General features: G+C 36.3%; 1 protein-coding gene across 2 annotated transcripts in view; it reads right to left on the bottom strand.

Moving 5' to 3' along the window:
* The window catches only part of LOC125229602, a 120,545-nt gene extending 98,155 nt beyond the window's left edge, over nt 1-22,390 (bottom strand). The window contains exons 1-2 of one of the 2 annotated variants that reach the window (XM_048134481.1): nt 22,029-22,390; nt 4,638-5,127 (exon numbers count right to left, since the gene is read on the bottom strand). In XM_048134481.1, coding sequence (XP_047990438.1) covers nt 4,638-4,741 — 104 coding nt within the window. In that variant the 5' untranslated portion in view covers nt 4,742-5,127; nt 22,029-22,390. The remainder of the gene's footprint in view (nt 1-4,637; nt 5,128-22,028) is intronic. The other variant, XM_048134482.1, reaches the window with a different exon arrangement.
* Between the last annotated feature and the right edge of the window lie 1,218 nt (nt 22,391-23,608).

Below are 23,608 nucleotides of genomic sequence, written 5' to 3'. Positions count from 1 at the left end.
GCAGAGAAAATGAAAAAATATATACGACTTCATTCATCTATTGACAAGCAACCACCTTAAAGGCATCCCTATCATCTATAAAATCCTTCACAGTGTAGTACGCCTTACATAACAACAAACGCTTAATGCGTGCCTTAAATTTGTCAAATGGCAAATCCACTATATCGGTTGGTACTTGGAATATTTTGGTTATGATCTCGGTGTGATGTATACCTCCATTATTTATTTATTTTTGCTTTGTAGACACACATAAGCAGTTGCCACATCATTTACGAGTAGCGACCTTTGAAGAGTAACATATTATGGACACATAATACAAATATCGAGAATCAGAAAACAATACCCGATCTCCCAAACAAGTAAAGTATCTTATGTTTAATCTGACGCGTAATAATACAAATTCGAAAATGATGAATTCGTCGCTGAGATTCTTGTTAGCAATAAACAGCAGCACTTGCCAGAAAGCGGGGTTCCGATATGGGTTAATATGTTTAATTTTATTACGTTACCAAACAATTTGTTTTCAACATTTGTTTATACAAAATAGTACGTACATTACCTACGGTCGTGTTTTAATTTATCGCCACTCGTTTCGAATTTCTTCTACTCATGAGTATCGTACCTACGACGTTTTTCAGTACATACGGCCCTTTGAAGTTTCGACCTGATAAGATATGTACTACTTTGCGAACTAGTGTGGGAAAAACACCTTACACTGAGAGAAAATAACCAGTTTTCATGTTCGTTCAACAAGTTTTTTGGTTAAAATAGCGCCTACGTGCTCTTTGGTTCAAACAACAAGCTACTTGTCATTTGAATCGGCAATATATTTGAATCAACAAGTCGATTTTATAAAAACAACCTGACACATATTGTTTTAAACATACGTTTGGCTGATTCAAACGGATAAACCGCAACAAGTCGAACTTGTTAAATTCACAATGCAAATTTCTCTCAGTGTATACACTGAAAATCGCTGTTGTACCGCACCACATCGCGGTAATGTCTCTAGTAAATGCATGACAGTATAATAATTTTAGTCAAGTCAAGTACTAAACGCTTAGTAAATGTAACATTTAGTTTTGGGACCCATTTCTCAAAACTGAAAGTTACAAGTTACAAGCGGAAGTCTCTTTCCAACTAGGTATGTATTTATTTATAGGTTTATTTATAATTATTAGACATTGACAACCACTTGTAAATTGTAACTTGTAGCTTCGAGAAATGGGCCCCAGGGGCCTATTGCATAACAAGTTACAACTCATATTACAAGCGGTAGTCCCCCTCCAATTCATTTTATAAGAAAGAGAGTTCCACTTGTAATACAAGTTGTAAATTGTTATGCAATAGGCCCCTGGTTATATTTTGTGTGAAAATTAACCAGACGATTGCTATATATACTTCGTCTATATGCCTTTTACTACAGTAACAATACAATACAAACAAACGTAATACGGAACCCTAAAACATGGCTTACGAAGGTGTCTAGACGTCTCTGTTGTAATCACAGCGATGTAATGCGAACTGTCGCCGTAATAACAGACGGGCATTATTCTAATAAATATTTATCCCAATTAATGAATAAAATTACAAATATTGTGTTTTTGAATACTTTTTGTTGAAACATTTTTTATACATACATACATACAAGACTTATATACATGCAAGAATTGGCGAATAAAAAAATATGTAGGTAAGTAAATTGTCTACAAGAGATAGTGTTTTAGCGATAATCTTAGATCGAATGTATGTAGTTTTCCTCTTCTTAAGCTGTTTTACAAGAGAACATAGGTACTAATAGTTCGTTTTCTGTAGTGTGGTGTGCATTAAAGATTACCTACCTACATGTTTAGAATAAAGTAAACTTATTGTTTTATGTAGAATAAATTACTTTCTTTTTAATAACGAATTGCTTAGCTAAGATTTTTTCATGGTTAATATTAATAATACATTTATATCAGATATCACATTTTCGTTTTCTTTCAACCTTTTAATTTCCATGTGTTTGCCTACCCCGTTGAGAATACTGGTGTGCGTACATACATATGTAAGAATCCATTAATTTATTAAGTGATTAATGATTATTGTTATTCATTATTCGCAAACGATCACATTTAGGCCGTCTCTACACGCGTCCAAACAATGCGCCTCCCACTCGGCCATTATTGTCTCCTGCGTGACCTAGACGACTTGGTTATGCAAAAACTTTACCTACCGATTTTTTTTCGCCACCTTGAAGATCAATAACCTACATACTTAATTACCTACTGACATGATATTTTTCAAATGTCATTTGATATTTGCCAGTCGCTTTTCGGTAAAGGAAAACATTGTGAGGAAACCGGACTAATCCCAATAAGGCCTAATAGTTACCCTTGGGATTGGAGGGTCAGATAGAAGTCGCTTTTGGAAAACTATTGTCTACGCCAAATCATGAGATTAGTTGCCAAAGCGGACCCCAGGCTCCAACTAGCCGGGGCTAATGCCGGGATATCGCAAGGAGGATAATGATAAATTTTACAAAACGCCAAAATTATTTTTCTTCATTACGCTTTATCAAATATTGGTTAAGAATCTGGATAATATAAATAATATTTTCACATCAAATTTTAAGATACTCAAGGCCAATAATAACATCAGAAACATTATTTACGTTTTCCATTTTTGTCATATAGTAACCAGTTAATTTCATAAGCATATATTGTTATTTGGTAATAGCACGAAATATTTGCACATGTTTCACAAACTTGCGGTAATATATCTAGTACCTAAATGCTGTAGATAATATATTCACGTACTAAACGTTCAGTATAATGCTTTCTGACCATTAAATTTACATTTAGTTATGGTAATTTTAAGTGTGAAAATTAACAAGACGATTGTTATACCTATACTTGGTAGAAAACACACCAACGACGCTCTCAACTGTAAAACGCAGTCGCCGTAGCCGAAAACGGCTAGGAGGAGATAATGATGAGACAACACTAACATAATTGCCCAAAGGTTGCCTGGAAGAGATCGCTCTTTAGCGATAAGGCCGCCTGTTGTTTACCTCTGTAATAAAATTTATTGTAATGTGTGTGTTCCTATGTACATTTCTGAGGCTGTGCAATAAAGTGGTTTTGTATTGTATTGTATTGTATAATTTGCAAATCAGTCACATGTTTTAAACATTTGTGTGCTCACATTCAATAAATCTAATAAGAAATGATATACACGGTACACAAGCTTTTTTTGTTACCTCATCTGTTGTTATATGGTCAAATTACGTTCATTTGTTGCTATATTCACGGACAATTTCTGAAGTCACTGACCGATTTTCTTTATCCATTAAACAAGCGTGAACTTAGGTACCTACATTAGAATTATGTTACAAAAAATATTTTCACGCACTGAACCAACCAAATCTTATCTTCGAGACACGAAATACCTAAGAGACCGTCACATATTATGCTTTTGTCATGTAGATGGGAATTTATTTGCATACATATTAGTTGTGGCCTCCCCAATATTCTGATTGGAATTAAATTTCCAACCTCGCGTTTGGAACATCTGTGTCTGTGCAAATTTAATTGGTACTTAATTAAACAATTTATTTTAAACGGAACCATTCCTAATACTGTAACGATACAGTTCAGAATCCTAACTTAGGTATACGTTACTCCTGAAAAAGATATTGAATGATAAAGATGTACATACATACATACATACAATCACGCCTGTATCCCATGAAGGGGTAGGCAGAGCACATGAAACTACTAAAGTTTCAGCGCCACTCTTGGCAAATAAGGGGTTGAAAGAAAACGAAACTGTGACATGTGAAAGATGTACATATAACATACTAATGAACTCAACATTATTATTCAAAATAAATATGAAAAATAAGTTAATAATATATAATAAATAATAATTCGGCAGTGCGCAAAATATAATTTTTCGGAATGCTTGATTTCAATTTGTTTAGTTAGATAATCTATAAGGTATTACAATTAACAAGTTTACAATAGTCAAACACCGACTATAATGTTAACGATTTATCATTCAATGAAAATTATGAGTATTTTCAGTACGTAGGTAATCTTCACACGGAATAGGTTAAGATACCTAATCATATAATGCTAATGAATATCTATATTTTATGTAAAGTGTAGGTACCATATTGTATGTTACTTATTGAAATATGTATTAACAAATTTACTAGTAAATTGCAACTACCTAAGTATGTATAAATCGCATAAGTACATGCATTTGGTAATTAAAATTCTTCACGGGAAATTAACTGCATAACTGATAATGACAGGTATAACATGCGTAGTAAATACTTAGGTACTACTTAGACGACTAGACTAAACTTGATCAAAACTTTATCAAAAACAAGTCAGTCGTCGCTCTGTTTTTAAGACCAAGGCTTTGATACCTCTATTTTTCTCGTGACAAAATATTTATTGCTATTCTCTCTTTTGAAACAGCTGCTTTAAGCGATTCCTCTAAGGCCTTGGTCGTTCATTTGGGAGTGATCATTCTCAGTCAACAGTCGTGTCCAGCGGGCGGACGCTGCACGCGGCGGCCGAGAACGAGTCAGAACGAGCAAGGCCTAACAGTTGTAACAAAACTACAAGAAATACAAAAGTACTTACGTGTATACAGTTAGTAGCATCCAGCACTGAAGTCGCGCGCCGGGAAGCCACGTGACGTAGCGACCAGTGAGCGCACAGTCGACACAAGATGCAATATAAAGCATACCACCGCAGTGGTACCTACCCAGCACCCGCCCGAGCGCCCGCTACCCCCGATATCTATGGTAACTTAATATTTGCTACTGATCTCTATTTTTGTTGTGACTAGTTTTGTTTCGTATTGCGATCCAATTTAATTTGTTAAGGCCAAAACTGTTGCTTGTTAAAGTTTATTCGTTCGGTCATCTACTTGTCTAAGCAACGGCTGTCGTCAGCCGTGCTGAAGTTGATGGTCTTCGGGCAGGCGGCAGACACGGAGGGAACTCTTCTCAGAGCACACCCCAGCATCTTTGTATTTATGACGGTTTAAAAAACACCGGGTTTATTTAAACAAGCCTAATTAACAGCGCTCGATCTAAGTCCGGATGAGTGGTCGATGTCCATATTGTTCCTGCAACAAAGAAAAATCACGATTACGCAAGACGATTTCATGTTTTTATTTTGTTCTGGGATTTCGCGCGACGAAGCCACCCAAACTCGGGCACACAGGGCTCTAAACGTAGTCGTAAATAAATCACACCTCTACAGAAACCTGTGTCCCTTTTGTTTATACGCTACTAAGACATACAAAAAAGTTTTTACTCCCCTCGCAACCTCGACTCAAAAAAACAAAAGTCGGCCGAGGATTGTGCAATATCACAACAGAGAAGTCATTAAACAATGCCTCTGCCAGGAATTGAGGTGTTTATTATGTCGGTCCACGTTCATTCTGCTTCATGCAAAAAACTGCAGTCCAGGTAAGCTCGGACGAAGTTTTTTTTGCAGCGAAGGACTTATTATGCGGGATTTATGTCACTTTTTGCTGCGTCCAAGCTAATTATTGTTATCTGCTTTCTGCTTTACTATGGGCCCTGTAAAGCAATAATGGGCCACTAATTCTGGTAACACCTTCGAAGTCGAAGCGTCAATCGCATCAGAGGCTTGCCATTGTGTGTTGGACAAAGCCACCCGCAAGTCCTACTGTGCTTTCACCGTTTTTATTTGGCCTCGGATATCTCATTCAGCGAGGCGAATGGTCTCCTTCCACTTTTACAACTGCGGTGTACTCACTAATTATCAGGCTATTGTCATAGAAGCTACCAAAAATTAATTATGCGTTATTGTTTAGATTCATTCCGGCAGACATTGAGGCAGACGCTACATCATTAGTGCGGAGCGCGGCTTACAAAACTAAAGGGATTTTATCCGATTCTATTACAGGGCACATTATAATCAAAGCGACTTAATATAAATAAATATTATAGGACATTCTTACACAGATTGACTAAGTCCCACGGTAAGCTCAAGAAGGCTTGTGTTGCAGGTACTCAGACAACGATATATATAAATTATATAATATACAAATACTTATATACATACATAGAAAACATCCATGACTCAGGAACAAATATATGCGTTCATCACACAAATAAATGCCCTTACCGGGATTCGAACCCAGGACCACGGCGTAGCAGGCAGGGTCACTAACGCGCTAGGCCAGACCGGTCGTCAAAAAAATATCTATGGAAATTTTTTAAAACATCTTGAAAATTAGCAAGACATTGTTATGTATGCATATATCTATACCTACTTATAAATACCGTGGTTAACTTCGACATCAACACGGGTCTTAGATATATGTATGTATAATTTAAGCTGTTCAAGTAACATGAGAATTCAAGAGAATTAACGCTGACTCATACTGCTGCCGACGTTATAATGGGGTTGCAAATTAAATCTTAACCTGACCATATCGGCTCCGAGCAAAGGAAAAAATAACAATAAAATATCGAATTTAGAACAGCAATGCAGACGCGGCGTATTATTTTAGCCAACAAAGTAGAAACCATTTACAATAAATCATTTTGAACGCTTTGCTTCCATGAGTCGGGCGTCGCAAAGGGTGATTCTGTTGGTGCATAAATAAAGGTGAAGGTCCTGAGTGCGGATCTCAGGTACTTTTGGTTTAAAGTTGACTGGTAGGTACAATGCGCGAGCGCCGCTGGATGCGGCAAGGAAGGAAGTCGCGAGCGTAAGGACAATGTTGAGTTGCTTACGCATATTTGATTTACAAAAGGTACAATGCAAATATTCCTTGTTGTTCTCCAAAAAGAAAATGACATCGAAACGAAACAAGTGTGTATACATAAAGGTAGACATGCCGCGATTTTATTGTGTCTTTTAGGAAGTAGCTACGAAGTTACTATGGTAATGGCAAATTTGCAAGAAGCTGTTAGTCATGGTCGTCTTTCGTCTGAATTTAACATCAATTAAAATATTTTTGTAACTAAGAGATTATATTTCTAAAAATGTTAGTCCACTTTTTTAAACTTTTGCTAAATTATTGAATCAATTTAAGAACGACTTTTAAACGAATTTTGGGGGATCGTCGCTGACTGGCGTCGTGCATTCGTGTTGCAGAAGCGAGCGGTAAGAATAATAGCCAACGTGCCTTCTGGATCGCCAGCTCGACAACTATTTATATCATTACGAATTATGACATTACCATCGCAATATATTTTTAACATTGTAAAGTTCGTAAGAACCCACATTGACACATTCCCACACAGAGCTGGTAACTTGAGATGCTTAAGGAACAGGAACAGGGGTGTACTCGAAACATCTAACTTCAGATTGACCAAATCTACCAAAACGACCTATGCTATTGGCCCTAAAATTTATAATTGTATCCCCGAACAAATAACCGCTATATCCAATGATAATGTATTTTACAATAAATTAAAAAAATGGCTTATTGATAATGCCTTCTATGACATCAATGAATTCCTTGAAATGTAATATTTAGCGCGATAATGTATTTAAATTATATAGAAAACATTTATAAATTTTATAATTTAATTTTTAGAGTAATAAGAATTACTTAGTTATAATGAATGTTTATGTTTCTGACGTGTAATGTATATGTATGTGCAATATCAATAAAAATGAATATGAATATGAATATGAAACCGCCTTGCAAGCTACCCCAAAACAAACGTGACGCATTACAATATATACCTACCTACTTATTTATTAAGATCTACCCCTAATACTGTGAACTTCACTTCCACACTCTCTACTTCCTTGTATTATTCACACTTGTGGTACAAGACCACACGTAGAATGCAACCGTGGCTGTTTGCCGAACGATTAGACGGCGTAGCGGTCTGCCCTTGCATTCCCTTTGCATATCGAGTCGATTGCTCAGGTGACTCACCAATATTGTAGCCTCAATAATAGTTAAATCTTACTGTTCTAAAGTTTCCACTTGAAGCGCCCGTTACCTGACACAGAGAGGGCACGGATATGAGTGTTATTGTAGGTAAAATCCTTTGCACGCGTTTCTTCCAACGCTCGCTGTTTGATAATAGTTCTGCCATCAACATCAAGCACTATGTACATACGTGGCGGGCGGAGTGGTGGATTAGAACGAAAGGGGCCTTAAGGTTGTTCATATATATGTAGGTCTCTTTAATTACCCCGTTTTTTTTTTCTAAGTCCATGAAATCGCACTAGCTAGCAGACGCCGTTAAACTGGTTAACCTAAATGTATGTCTCGCTCGTAGTCTGTGGACGATTGTAATACCGCCCCTGCATATTCATATGCAATGAAAAACTCTCCACTCATTTATATTTTATTAGCTTTCTGTCCCGCAATGCCATCTGGGTTACAATAGGTGAAAATTTGAGAACTAGTTATGCAGGAACACGATTATTTACAGGTTTTGGTTCATAATGTTTGGACATTTACTGAAATCTGTGACAAACAAATGCACTCTCGACTACGTAGAAGTTTAAAGAAGATATTATGAAAAGACGCGTCATAGTAATTTCGAAAGGGGAATCTTGATATTATGGAAATAATGGTGATTTTTATGTGACTTTCGAAATCACCCCACTGCACCTTAATCAAGTACCGCTGTGTGTAACTAGTTTTACAGCAAATGCAAATGTTATATAAATATGCCCCTTTTGGAATCGCTCATTGACAGAATAAGTCAGAAGCGCCAGCAAAAGTTTTATAAATTAACCAGTGCATTGACGATATAAAAAAAAACTGAATAAATAAGGTTTGATTTTAAGGTTTAAGGGTTTTTTAAGGTTTGATGAACGTCTGTGACGGAATCGGGACTAAGCGTTCAATGGGTTAACGACTACGCTGTAAATTTTAGACCTAAAGTCTGCCATGCACATGCCTGTAGCCCGCACAACTATCATGACAGCCACTTACAAGTTTTTTGGCAAACGAACTGGCATACAAATATACATATAGGAGATTATAGGAGGACATTCTTACCCAGATTGACTGAGGCCCACAATAAGTTCAAGAAGGCTTGTGTTGTGGGTACTCAGACAACGATATAAAATAATATATAAATACTTATATACATAGAAAACATCCCTGACTCAGGAACAAATATCTGTGCTCATCACAGAAATAAATGCCCTTACCGGGATTCAAACCCGGGACCGCGGCGTAGCAGGCAGGGTCACTACCGACTGCGCCAGACCGACAACAAGTACACAAGTATTTTGAAGTAGACAAGTATTTTTGTACGCGGCTGATATGTCAGTTGTGCCAGCTATAAGTTAGGCATGTTTATAAACCTTAAGCCTTAAACTTAACTACTTCCAAATTCGTCAATATGAGTTACAAGAAAAATATTAAGGTGAATTAACATGTGTACACACACAGAACTTAATTTAGATAGAAGAAACAAATTCATATATTTGTATAGGGGCCGAGCGTGTCAATTTTTTACTGAAGTTGATTCTTGCCTGTAATTTTAAATATGTCTCAGGCTCTTGATTGTTCATAATTTTTGTGTTATTGCAATTGAATATCACGTAACGAGGCATTTTTTATGTTTTGGTTGACTTCAACTTACAAAAATTGACGCCCGAATGCTGTAAGCTGCGAGTAAAGACGGACAACTCAGTGGATTTCACTGAGTTCATTTGACACGCTAAGTAGATACGTTTGCTTGATCTAGTGTGTACACACATAAATTGTATGTTGTTATTTGTTACTGTGTACAGAATGTTAATTGCATAATATTTTTCATTTTCCTCTAACAATACACGTATTTCAACCCTGAACTTTTGGCGCACTACAGACCTTAGAACCTTATTTGTTTCAAACCGGCTCAAAAATACGTTTCTTATGTTTGATTTTCTACTTGAAATCATATAAAGTAAATGACAACTAAACAACATACCTACATTCGAAATGTTCTTTAGATTTTAGCGTACAAAAGCAAACTTTTAGTTAATATCAACAATTATATTCCGCAGTAAAATAATAACAAATGTTTGTCCGTCTTGTATTATACGCTATTAAATTCAATTCAATTAAATTAAAATTAAAATTCATTTATTTCAAGTAACAAGAACTCATAAATGAACATAATAATTTCATTAACATATTTACAACACATTATCACTATTTAAATACAATTACTATATACTCATATCTACCTATATCAAATATCAATAATAGTAAGTACCTACACAACAGGGACAGTAGGCCTAGCACATGATGGCCGCGGGAGTATGTCGCCGCGAGATAGATGACACGTCTTCTTCTAACTGTATTAATGACATAAGGACGGGTAGGGACAGGTACCTACAAGATAATCCACTTTATACAACACCGATATTTAGCGTTTTTAGGGTTCCGTAGTCAACTAGGAACCCTTATAGTTTCGCCATGTCTGTCTGTCTGTCCGTCCGTCCGTCCGTCCGTCCGTCCGTCCGTAAATGAATAAAGGTTTGCTAAGATCGTTTTTTGATAATATTAATATTTTCGGAAATAATCGCTCCTAAAGGAAAAAAAACTGCGTCCCCCCCCTCTAACTTTTGAACCATATGTTTAAAAAATATGAAAAAATCACAAAAGTAGAACTTTATAAATACTTTCTAGGAAAATTATTTTGAACTCGATAGGTTCAGTGGTTTTTGAGAAAAATACGGAAAACTACGGAACCCTACACTGAGCGTGGCCCGACACGCTCTTGGCCGGTTTTCGTTAAAATGCCAACTACTGTTTTAATGTCTACATTTATAGCCGCAACATTTAGATATTGGGCAACGGTAAAAGCGGTTCCCATTTAAATATAGCTTAAACGGCAACAATTCAATTGGTTAAGCGATATTGTCATGTGGGTGGTCTTTTTTACTCTTTGGGGACATTACGTTTAGTAGACTAAGTACAGTCAGCAACACAGCTGTGAATACAGACAAAGTGCCTAAAATATGTATACAGATCTTTATTGCCTGTACAATTAAGGTATGTATACATACTTTTAGCACTTTGTCTGTATTCAGTACTGTTGGTGTTGGTATCTAAGTAAGAAGGTATTTCTGTGAGTTGTACAAGTCTCTGCGTATTTTAAAACGCGCAGTAGATTTATGCGCTAATTATTTTTGCATTTGTCACTCGAAAGTTAGCACCTGAGACTCTTTCGTGATATTTTGACGTATAATACGTTAATCGATAGCGTAAACGTCACGGGAAATTACATTCATTGTATGGAGAAAGTAAACAGTGCTTCCATACAGTTACTTACTGGAACTAAAAATACATCAATTTTCAGAGAATATACCTACATAGAGAATAATCGTCAATCGGATATTTACTTACAGAGTAAAGTGGATAAGACACATGAGCAAAAGGTCCACGTAAATGAAATGAAAATGTTGCGCTGGGCGGGAGGAGTGACCAGATTGGATAGAGTGCGTAACGAGCACATAAGAGGCACCTTTAAGGTTGTGCCAATCACAGAAAAATGTCGGAACACCGCCTTAAACGGTATGAACATGTAAAAATATGAAGCGAAAACCACGTGGTAAAAGTTGCACTAGCCATGCCAGAACGAAAGAAAGGTAGAGGCCGCCCGCCTGCAACCTGGTGGTCAAATACAAAGAGAGACCTTAGGAAAGCCCAATTGCCAGAACCGACAACCCAGGACAGACTATCCTGGCGGATTAGAGTGAGGAGACCCGACTCTAAATAACAGGACCAGGGTTGGGCAAAGAAGAAGAAGATAGAGAGTAATCGTAAATCGAAAACGTAAAAAACTCATAATAGACAATGCTCTCTGGTAACTATAACATAACCATATTATAACCTACTTATGTATTGTTTTCTGCAGTAAAAGCAGCAAATAGTGGATAGATCAGCTCAACCACTGCTATCTACATAGTACAGTGCTCTCCGTTTTGTTCGAAATACGTTCGCTACGGTTACTATAACATGTCCATATACCTACTTATGTATTGTTTTCTGCAGTAAAAGCAGCAAATAGTGGATAGATCAGATACATTCCGTTGATCTCATACGCTCAACGCTGTGTTTATGGCATTCAACTCAACAGCATATTTTACTCTGAGTGTACACACTTAGAGTAAAATATGCTGTTGAGTTGAATGCCATAAACACAGCGTTGAGCGTATGAGATCAACGGAATGTATGTGATCTATCCACTATTTGCTGCTTTTACTGCAGAACACAATACATAAGTAGGTATATGGACATGTTATAGTAACCGTAGCGAACGTATATCGAACAAAACGGAGAGCACTGTACTATGTAGATAGCAGTGACATGGCTCCAAAGTCAATAAATTTACTATTTAGTCCCTAATTTTGAGGAAACCTGAAAGGTTGCCTTATGGTTGCCTGTGACTTACCCAAGAACTTTCTTCTTAATGAAAAAAAAGAGAGTCATCGAAACTTAGATATAAATGCAACTTTATACATATGCATTTATGTTTTGCAATAAAAAGTTGCGGCCAATTTTGGGCTTTAAATGTGAGAATCGTTTGTAACGAACTAAATTACATGTAATAGTTAACATAAGTAAAAATGTGATGAAATTAAATGAATGACGAAACTAATGTCAGATCGCTGTCTCAGCCATAAGAATATTTAGTAAAGAAAATATTAACATTAATAAGGAAAAGGATGCAAAATACTAAAAATGAATCAAAACATTAAGTTATTTACGTACTTAATATTTGGCATCTCCATTTCATAACAAATATGTACATAATTAGATGAGTGCTGCTTGAGATTTCCCAAATAAAATATTTTTTCCTGTAAAGCCAGCTAAGGCTGGAGCTAAATTCGTAGCGAGAAATACTTTCCTACATTTGACGACAAAAGTTATCTTCTGCTGAGTAGTGTAGGACGATCATTATTTCCGATAAAAATTACTTTTTTCTAATAAATCAAATAAATTTGTCAATTTGATTTGTTTGTTTGTAAATTTGTCATTTGTTTTGTATGTTTGTGTGTGTTTTGTGTGCCCTAGAGCTTGTTATGTAAGAGTCATTTTCAGATTTTAAAATAACCACATATATATTTTAATATCTAGGAGCCAGAAAACTCGTAAAGCTCAAAAATGCCTTCTGTTAGAGCCGTTTTCGAGTTCAAAGGTATAAAAACTAGACTTGCTTGTTTAATTCATCATCATCGTTATCCCGGCATTTGCCACGGCTCATGGGAGCCTGGGATCCGCTTTGACAACTAATCCCAAGATTTGGCGTAGGCACTAGTTTTACGAAAGCGACTGCCATCTGACCTTCCAACCCGGAGGGTAACTACTTAACTAGGCCTTATTAGGATTAGTCCGGTTTCCTCACGATGTTTTCCTTCACTTGCTTGTTTAATTAAAGTATAAAAATTATTAATGACGTTATTCATAAACGCTTTATAAACCTGAATAAGCTAATAATCGTTTAATGTTGACTTACGTAGGTATTTGTGACAAAGGGTCAAAACACTTTAACTAATCAGTTCAGTAACTTTTTATAAGGGGGTTAGTTTTAAAATTAGTTTGCTACAAAACCGCTTCAAATAAAACCACATCTCAATTTAAGTACAAACCACTTCAGCCAGCACTTGGCCACGGCAAGTTAAAATAATTCACCTTTTGAGTGCCGTTCGCAAATAAAATAGTTATACAATTATTTGTCATACAGTAAATCCGGTACTGATCTACTGATATCCTTAATATTTTTAGTTTCCCAAATTAGATTTTACTAAACGGTAAAAATAACTATACATAAATTTTTTCTTTCTTTTGGCCTCAGAAATGCGTGGTTAAAATTTGTCGGCTACTACATTATTTAATATTACTTACATAATTTTTCAGTACAGATGGTGTTTTTTTTACGCACTAGTGCGAGAAGTGGTTCATTATATGGCAGGTCGAAACTTCGGAGGTCCATCTGTACTGAAAAACGTCGTTGATAACGTGCGAAAAGGAATTCGTAACACTCCCTTCGGTCGTGTTTTAATCGCCACTCGTTTCGAACCTCTTTTTACTTGTATCGAAATGTACTATTTTTAACCCGTGAAACCTCAATAATTCTAACCTTAATGGCATAGTAAAGAATAGTACATAACAATACAAGTGCGGAAAAAGGAAGTTCGAAACGAGTGGCGATAAATTAAAACACGACCGAAGGGAGTGTTTTAAATCGACACGAGACAACACGATGAATTTCCTTTTCGCACGTGTATCGTACGATGTTTTTCAGTACAGTACTTCTCGCACAAGTGCGAAAAAAAGCACCATGGTACTGAAAACTAAGTCTAAAAACCCAAACCCGTGTTATATATTTGAGACTTTTCAGTGATATCGAAAATACATTACTTATGTATTTAATAGTTAATTATTGTACCATAGAACTTATATGACGTTGATGATAGAGATTGAAAGTGAAAGTGACCAAAGACTAAGTGATAAAGTGATCCCATATTTAGTTATTTTTTAAGAAGCTACTCGTATTAGTACGAATGACGGTTCTAGAACATAATAGCCATCAAACCGCTCAGGGAGTAGGTATGCCGTAAGAAAAATACATTGTAAAGAAGTAAAGGTATTGTCTCAACAATGACAATGTACAAATTCGTCTATTCATCTTAAGTGAAGTATTTTATTGTTATCTTAAGGGTAAGTGAGGAATAGTTGCCAGCATCTCCCTCGTTCAGCTATTCTTACTAATGCTCTTAAAAGGCTCTGCAGGGCTGAGATAAGACACAAAGAGCATTATGATTTTAGTGAATGAACTGGTTTGAAAGCCTTACGATTCCATTCAGAGCTGAAAGTTGGCATTTGAGTGCGTAGTAAAGTTAGACAAAGGTGAAGTGATAATTAATTTTATCAAACACTTTTAAACTGAAATAGATATTGAAGAAACTGTATTAACAATATGTATTACGATTACAGTGGTTTAAATGTAAATCTACAATTCTACACCACTCAACGGTTGGGTAACTAGTTTTTTCCCCTCACTAGCTCGGAAACACGTGTTTTGTCCTTCAATACCAGCGGGTAAAAACGCATTTTATCCACTAGTGGGTAAAGTAATTTGACCTTGAATAAAGTCAAATTAACTGCTTTAAAATTGATAAAAGCAGGTGAATCTAGTAATAAAGATGATTTACCACCTGTGGAACTACTGGAAGCAGTGATAAACGCATTTTTTGCGTTGTAGTTTCCTCGCTATAATGAGGGGAAAAGTTTTGTGTTACACTCGGGTGCAAAAGTATTTTACTTCTCGTATGTTAAAAAACTCGCAAGTTCAGGATTCTATTCTCGAATCACTCGCTCGTGGTTCAACTATAGAATCCTTTCACTTGCTCGTTTTTCAATTCCACACTCGGCGTTAAAATACAACTTTGCCCCCTTGTATAACAAATAACTATTACCTAATTGACAAAAAACCAACGGGTCGTGTGTCATATCATAAACAATTGTCATCGCTGTTTTTATGAATTTATAATTCGATTATGCAGCCTCATTTCCTATACGACAGATGCGGACATTTAAACGACAGCACCGCCATAAGATATACCCAAGATCCCCAAAACCGATAATGGACGGCCAATATAATTCCATCGTTTCCTATCCTGTTCTCCCGAGCTAAAAATATCAAAATACGTATATCATTCCTTTGACGTTTTATTTCAAAAACTAGGAACAACTTTGGAAGTTTACTGCGCATTCTACCACAAAGTTGTTTATGCCGATGGTGAAATATTGAACTAGAGTTCCTGCGTACGAATTTCCAAATAGTAAAAGGTAGTGGCGCCGCGTACGACCGCAGATATATGTTTGTGATGTGCTACGTTCGCTAGTATTTTGATGTTTCCGAAACTCCGCGAAAACACGGCGAACAAGGATTTTGCTCTCTCGGACAATTAAGCTAACGTACGTATCGAGAATAGATGGTGCACCGAGTCTGACGTGAATGGAAACTTTTTGGAGAACGAACAAATACCGATAAAAATAGCTTTAACTTGTATCATTGTTTACTCGGTTTAGGTAAATGGTTCATTTATTGGTTGCTAGGAAAGTCTACCTGATAGTTAAGTTATTTTTGCGGACTTCATTTCGTATTGTAATTGTAATTGTGATATCTATTTAGATATACACGAATATTACAAATTGCAGATAGCAATAATTTACGTACCTTTGAATAAGGTTTATGAAAATCATTTACTTTTAAGTAGGCCTGTGACCAGTAGTGGGACGTATATTGGCTAAGTTATTATTATATTTAGGTAGGTGCGGTAGCTAATTGGATAGGTAAGCAGGCATATGAATTTAAAGGTTTATGCTGTAACTCTCATACAGGTTTTAATAGGTTTTCTCATAATAAATATATTTCTTTTCTGAAATATTTATATATTTGTAATGTGTTTGTGTTGTTGTAAGATCCTGACGAATCGAGAACCTCCTTTTTTGAAAATTAAAAAAGAAGGGTGATCGCAATTTTCAAAATTATTTTTTTAATGTTAGGCCGTAATGCGTCGTAGGAGGCCCATCAACAGAAACTCGATGTAATAATTATATTCAGAATGATGAATCTGCATCACATTCAACTATCAATATCCTCCTATTAATGAAAGGTTACTGTACTCGAAAAAATATTGAAAAGTATCTCGCGCCATTTTCGTATCGACTGCGATTTTCCCGCACTTCAGCCGACCGTCTCTCGGGACAATCTGGGTACGTAGCCGAATGGCACAAACGCTCACGAAACAAAACGCTCGTAGATATCTATCTCTATCACTCTTGCGTATTTGCCCGACAGAGCCAGACTAACCTTTCGCGGGGTTTCGTTTTCGTTTCGCGTCGCAGAAATGCCATTCAGCTACGGCACCTGGTTAGACCTGACTGGGTGGTGCAATGTGAATTCCTAATTTCATTAAATTTCCGTTTACTATGCGATAAGACGCACCCACTGCCTGTTATCCTTGATTGAATATCGACAATACCTGTCGATAGTGACGGTATAATTAGGTATAAATAAGTTACATATTAATTAAGATACATAATGTACGTATAACCCATACCTATATGATATTTAAACAGCAAAGAGGCTAGCCAAGTAGCTGATGGTTTTCGTCCGCCGTAGCACTCTTCCTTATTAGAGCAACAGAGAGACTAGCGTTTCATTCGCTACGGCGCAATCGATACGCTTCTTAGCTAGGCAATCAGGTTATATTTAACGACCTGTAATATTATAGCAGGTAGGTATAATATTCTCAATAGCTAGAATGTATATGGCAATTTTCGCATTTTGTTTACATAATTTAAAAAAAACTGGACAAAAAAAATAGATTTTGAATCGCTAGTAGTAGATATATTATTGAATGAAATTTACCAAATCGAATGGTCGACAATTAAAAATCGGCCCTCTGCCAGGGCTCCATTTCTCGAAGCTACAAGTTACAATTTACAAGTAGGTAGTCAATGTCTAATGTGACTTTGGAAAGACTTCCGCTTGTAACATACTACTTTCAGTTTTGAGAAATGGGCCCCTGGTCACAAAATTTTCGCGGAATTCAGTTGAGAATTGTGACCTGTTAAGCAGAGCATCCGGACAATCCGGACACACAAAAAACCAATCGAGTTAAACCGTAGACCTACGCTGCATGTCAATGAGCATAAAATCGTCTGGTACCTATATATGTTCGCGAAATGTGTAGATCCTATAACTGAACCCGATTGTACCTACATAGCAAACAAATACGTAGAAACATATTTAGTAGACGCTTAAATATATTTAGTCAGACTTGATATATCCATAAAGTGAAACTTTTAGTAGTAATTGCCGGCTACAACGCAGCGTAGCACTATCAGAAAACCATTTCAAAGAACGTTACTACGCTACACAAACTTTATACACCGAATAACTTGAATTACTGCGAAGTTTAAACTTTTCCAAGATAACATCCCATCTAAAATAATGTTATATGTGACAACGCTTTCTAATACTACTTTTATGTAGTAAGAGACACATGCTGATTATAGATATATTCTTATTGCCTTAATTATTCTATTAGCTTTCGTAATACACAATAAGAATACAACCATTCCAAAATATGTAAATTAATATTTAAAACTGTCGCATCGTAACAAACTCTTAAGACTTAGGAAGAGCGACAAATACCTGTGCGAAATCGCCTATTCATACAAAGCTAGCCTCCATTTTCCTCCCAGTGATCATTCTCTTGTCCTCTTCCCACTATTTGGGGTCGGCGCAGCAGATTTTCCTCCTCCATTTCTCTCTATCAGCCGTCATTTCCATACTAACCTTTCACTCTCATATCATTGTTCACACATTCCATCCATCTTTTCTTAGGCCTTCCACTACCGTTATCACCATCCACCTTCATATTTACCACTCGTTTTATAACATTTCTTTCATTCCTCCACATTACATGCCCATGCCATGCTAATCTACTTCCTCTCACCTTCTCTGTCGCTGGCGCTATTCTCAGGCTTCCCCTTATATCCTATAATCCTATCCCGTCTTGTCACATCACACATCCATCGCAACATTCTCATTTCATTCACATGCAGACTTCTCTCATCCTTCTTCTTGACGGCCCAGCACTCACTTCCATACAAGACAGATAACAGATTTATACATTTTCCCCCCTCAGCCTAAGGGGCATGCGGGGTTCGCAAGTTGTGCCTATGACATGTCGCCATTTCATCCATCCTGCGTTACTTTAATTCCATTTTCCTCCCTGTATAGTAACATAATTAAAGACGTGTTGATATCACTTTACGATTATATGTACCGTGTACCTGTAGATACGTAGATATTTTTTCAGGAGTCCAAAAAAAAAACTAATACATAATATGCAGGGAGGAAAATAAGGACTACGTTTGTATGGACAATTTATTACCCCTTTCGTCCTAAGTGAGTATGCTGAAACTAAGGTAAATATGTTGTCCCGGTTCAGTTCAATAGCGCCATCGCAATGAATCTTTAGATGCAATTCGTACGGATGCTATAAGATTTTTATATATTTCCGATTCTTATGTACATCAACCATAGCTATGACCCTTCTTACTGACACGAATTTTTGATTAATTTAAAAGCAAACGTCAATACCAAAAGAGGGAAATGAGGAGTAAGTACGTTTGTACGGACAGTCTTTCAACCCTTTCCTCCTAAGTGAGTTTGCTGAAACTACGGTAAATATGTTGTCGCAGCTCAGTTCAATAGCACCATCGCCATGAATCTTTAGATGCAAGTCGTACCGATGCTATCGGACTTTTATATATTTTCGCGAATACTCGTCGTTAAAGAAACGAGCAGTATTTGTTATTCGGTAGTGATGTATGGTAACTTTTGAGTAAGACAACATGTTTAATGTAAGTACTTTATCGGAAAACTAGTTAGATTTTTCACTGTTCCGGGAATTTTAATATTTGTAAATAGTCTTCTTATTTTAGAAACCAGGAGGGCGATTTTTGAATCTCGCATACGGGATTTTGTCACTAAAATACCGGTTGAAAACGGTGACTTGCTTATCATTTTCAGTGACAATTTTCTGAATACGAACGCGTGAGATTCAAAAATCGGCCCGCAGTTTGCTGTCTTTCAGTGTTTTTTTTTTTTCTTGTTGAATTTTGAGATAAGTATAAGAATTTAAGGCTATTCAGAATATATATTTTCAATATTTTTTTTAGGATTTCGCATCTAAAAAGCTGCCAACGGGATATTTTCACTTTCTTACCGCACGTTAGAAAAATAACATAAGGCGTATATAATAAAATGCGGTTTTCGTAGTGAAAGGTAATACATAAGTTGTGTTTATCTCAACAAATGTATTCAGCGTAGCTTGACCAATCTTTCTGGTCGTACGTAGTGTAAAAATATTTAGGGTGGTCCTAAAATCGGGTCTTGACCAGAGTTAACCTCTTGATATTCCTTTCCTTCACATGTTAGAATTATAAGGGGGTGCAATTCCAAATATTCCAATAAAAAACGATAGGTAAAAAATACTTAATATAGTCCGCCGCGCGAAGTTTGCGGCGGACCATATTAAGTAGGTATACAGCGCGGAATAAAAAGGGTAAAATTTTGCTTTAATAAATATAAAAATTACCTCAACTGACCTTAATCAACTCTAACTTTTATGTAGTAGTAGTAGTAGTAGTAAACTCTTTCTTGTACAATTAATAACAAAAAACACAGTAATTACAGTAAAGAACAGTACAAAGGCGAACTTATCCCTTTGAGGGATTTCTTCCAGTTAACCTTCGATCGAATGAGATGTGTTTATGTAAGTATTGAAATTGCACCGTTATGCAAGGCTGCAGCCTAACAATTTTTTTATACTACGTCGGTGGCAAACAAGCATACGGTCCGCCTGATGGAAAGCGGTCACCGTAACCTATGGACGCCTGCAACTCAAAGAGTGTCACTTGCGCGTTGCCAACCCCTTAGAAACTTGTTCCAAGTTCCATCCGGTTCGGGTTCCGATGACTCAAAGGACAATAGACGGAACAAATTAGTTCCGTAGATCCTTCCGTCACCAGCACACCGCACCCTCGTTGAGCTCTGGCAGCCTTACTCACCGGCAGGGACACAACACTATGAGTAATTATCTGTAGACCTTGTCTATAGGTATGTATATACTACCTTACTCGTAATACCGTAAAACCATAAGATTATGTTAAAAAGTGTCCTTAGAAAATTTTATGTGCGATTATTTCATAGTATTTTAGATATCTTTGATTTATGTCCATATATAGCAGTCCGATTAAAATCTAACTTTGCGTTCTAATTAATTAAAAAATACTAACAATTACTTCAAGCAGAAAACTATCTAATAAGTTTGACTCCTCCTAACTCGTATTTTGAACGCCTTACTTTATGTGTTACTCCTTTTATTCTACGGCGGTGGCAAACAAGCATATGACCCGCCTGATGAAACGCAGTCGTACCTAATTCTGTGTATATTTTGTTCCAAAACAATAGTGAAAATGCTCTCAAAAACAAGACGGGAACCACGATTGTTTTAACGTTATTGATTTATATTTTCTATACGCCACAAAAGACTAAGGCTTATAGATTAGGTTTCAGTATCCTTATTTTTTTGAACTTTATTGCACAAAAAAACCTTAAAGCCCCGAAGGTGGATTTACTACCAAAAGGCATTCTCTCACAATCAACCTCGAAGCAAAACTGAGATATTGTGGGCGTTGCAGCTACTTTCCTTTTTCTAATTTCTAAAGGCTTCATTCAATTTAACTATAAATTAATATTGAAGTGACAAATTAGCACTCAATTTAATACTATAAATATATAGCCTAATATTACTATAAATATATATTAGCCTAAATTACCTATTGTTTTTTTTTCTGTCCATACCCGCTCATAATGGCTCAAAGCGCTTAATTGTCAATAGAAATAAAAAAAAAATCTATCACGCTGAATGTTTTCCCAACTAACTTTAAACGCGAAAAACTTTTGTTTCCAATAAAATTTCGAAGGGTGAAGTCACCTCAAATCTAAAGAAACCTATAAGTAATTAAATTAATTAAACAAACGGCATATTTTCAAAGAAACCCTGCAGTTAAGAAGTCTATTAATACGTAGTACATGTTATTTTACTGCCTAGGCGCTTAGCGGATCGTTTATTTACCGGCACTAGCAGTAATGTAGGCACCAACCACCAATACTAGAATGCTACAAGCCGCTTTGAACTCGTAGCGCCTCCGCTCATGAAAGCGAAATATCTTTCTGAAACTATTTCTGTCACTATGTTTATGTTAACCTCCATTATTATAAATAGTTACCTAATTGGAAAAATCTAAAAAATCTTGTAAAAAAGAAATATTTAATTGTAAATAATTGTTTGACATAAAATAAATACACTGAAACTAAAGTTATTTACACCTACGCTATTTTATTAATAATTAATACCAGTAAAAGACAACAATATAGGTAAATAAAACATTAAAAATAAAAAATAAAACAAAAGACAACCAACCCAAATTCCGCAGCAAATAAAATCCAAATAGAAAAGTGCACTTAATGATAAAACACTTCACTAACAGAATCTTTCGGCACACCGATACGATACAGCACATAAATAAAAAAAATGTTCAACGCTCTATTATGCAAAATGCACTTTTACATACACCAACTAAAACTTTACCGTTTGCCGCCTCCTGTGTAACAGTCAAATGTAAAAAAAGTTCGTTAATCGAGTAGCGGAAAAAAAGTTTCGCGAATTTAAAATTCGTATTTGGAACTTTCGCGTCGGCCGGCACGCGTAACTCTGGAATTCGAATGTGGAATTTTCGGCTATGATGGGTAAGATGTGCGCATAGCTGTGGCTTAGATGAGACTGTGGCGTGGAACCGCGCGGCCGCTGTGTGTGACCAGCCGACTTTCGCCCCGACGCGTCGCCCGACAACTCCAGCGACCAATGACGCATCCAGGAACACATTTTATTCCCAATATTTAGAACCGTGACTAATATTTTCAGACAAATTTCCCAGTAATTTAAAGATATTGCACTGGATTAATACGGTGTGATGTATATCCGCGATTGGATCAGTCGACCAACTAGTTGAACTGGTTTTATGCGAGCGCCCTTAGCTTAGGGGTTGTGAATGGATATTGTTGACACAGAAATTTTTGCACCATCGCATTGTTATTGACGAGGTGTGCAATTGTGCGCTTTAATTATTTGAGTCATTTAAATTTGCCTAAATCATATTAATTTTCTCCATGGACTCCATGTACAAATACAAAGTTTTTTTAATTTATTTTTATTTTTACAAAACAAAACGCGTATTACTTGCGATTTCAGTCAGTAGCAACACGCACTGTATTCTTTGCTCCTGTACTTTATTTTATTTTTATTCTACGTTCGTGGCAAAAAGCACATGGGCTGCCTGGTGGTAAACCGTCTCCGTAGCCTATGGACGCTTGCATTTCCAGTAATTTCCCGCATTTTATACCCTACTGAGAAAACTAGAGCTTGTGAGAGTGTATAATGCAGTATAATTTACTTAAGTAAGTTCAGCTTGAACAGTATGTTTTTACTGTAAATGTTACACATTTCAATGATTTACCTGGTATTTTCCTTCAGCATTGTATGAAATGTACCTTCATTTACTGTGAATTAGATACCTCTAAATTCTCACTAATACAAAATACCTTTAAGGGATATTTATGAATAAGGACAAGGCTGTTTGTTGTTCTACAAAACTGTCTGCGGTTGCATCTAATTAGGTACAATTACTATTTACATTCATTTCGCACTTACAAACTCGCAATTATACTTTCTAAGAATAAGTACAATTAATTGTTAGTTATCACCATCATCATCATCATCACAGGCCTTTACGTCTATTGCAGACGATTTACACATAGTTGTTTTGACAACGGGTTTGGTGACCGTGGCGTGGAGGCCGATTCGTTATTTTTAATTTAGATTAATAGGGAACTTGACTGTAGTTACAATAAAATATTTTTCAGTACAGATGGTGTTTTTTTACGCACTAGTGCGAGAAGTGGTTCATTATATGCCAGGTCGAAACTTCGGAGGGTCATCTGTAC

The sequence above is a fragment of the Leguminivora glycinivorella genome, chromosome 9 (assembly GCF_023078275.1).
Source record: "Leguminivora glycinivorella isolate SPB_JAAS2020 chromosome 9, LegGlyc_1.1, whole genome shotgun sequence".
In the NCBI taxonomy this organism is placed as follows: domain Eukaryota; kingdom Metazoa; phylum Arthropoda; class Insecta; order Lepidoptera; family Tortricidae; genus Leguminivora; species Leguminivora glycinivorella.
This window is presented reverse-complemented; position numbering and strand designations above follow the sequence as displayed.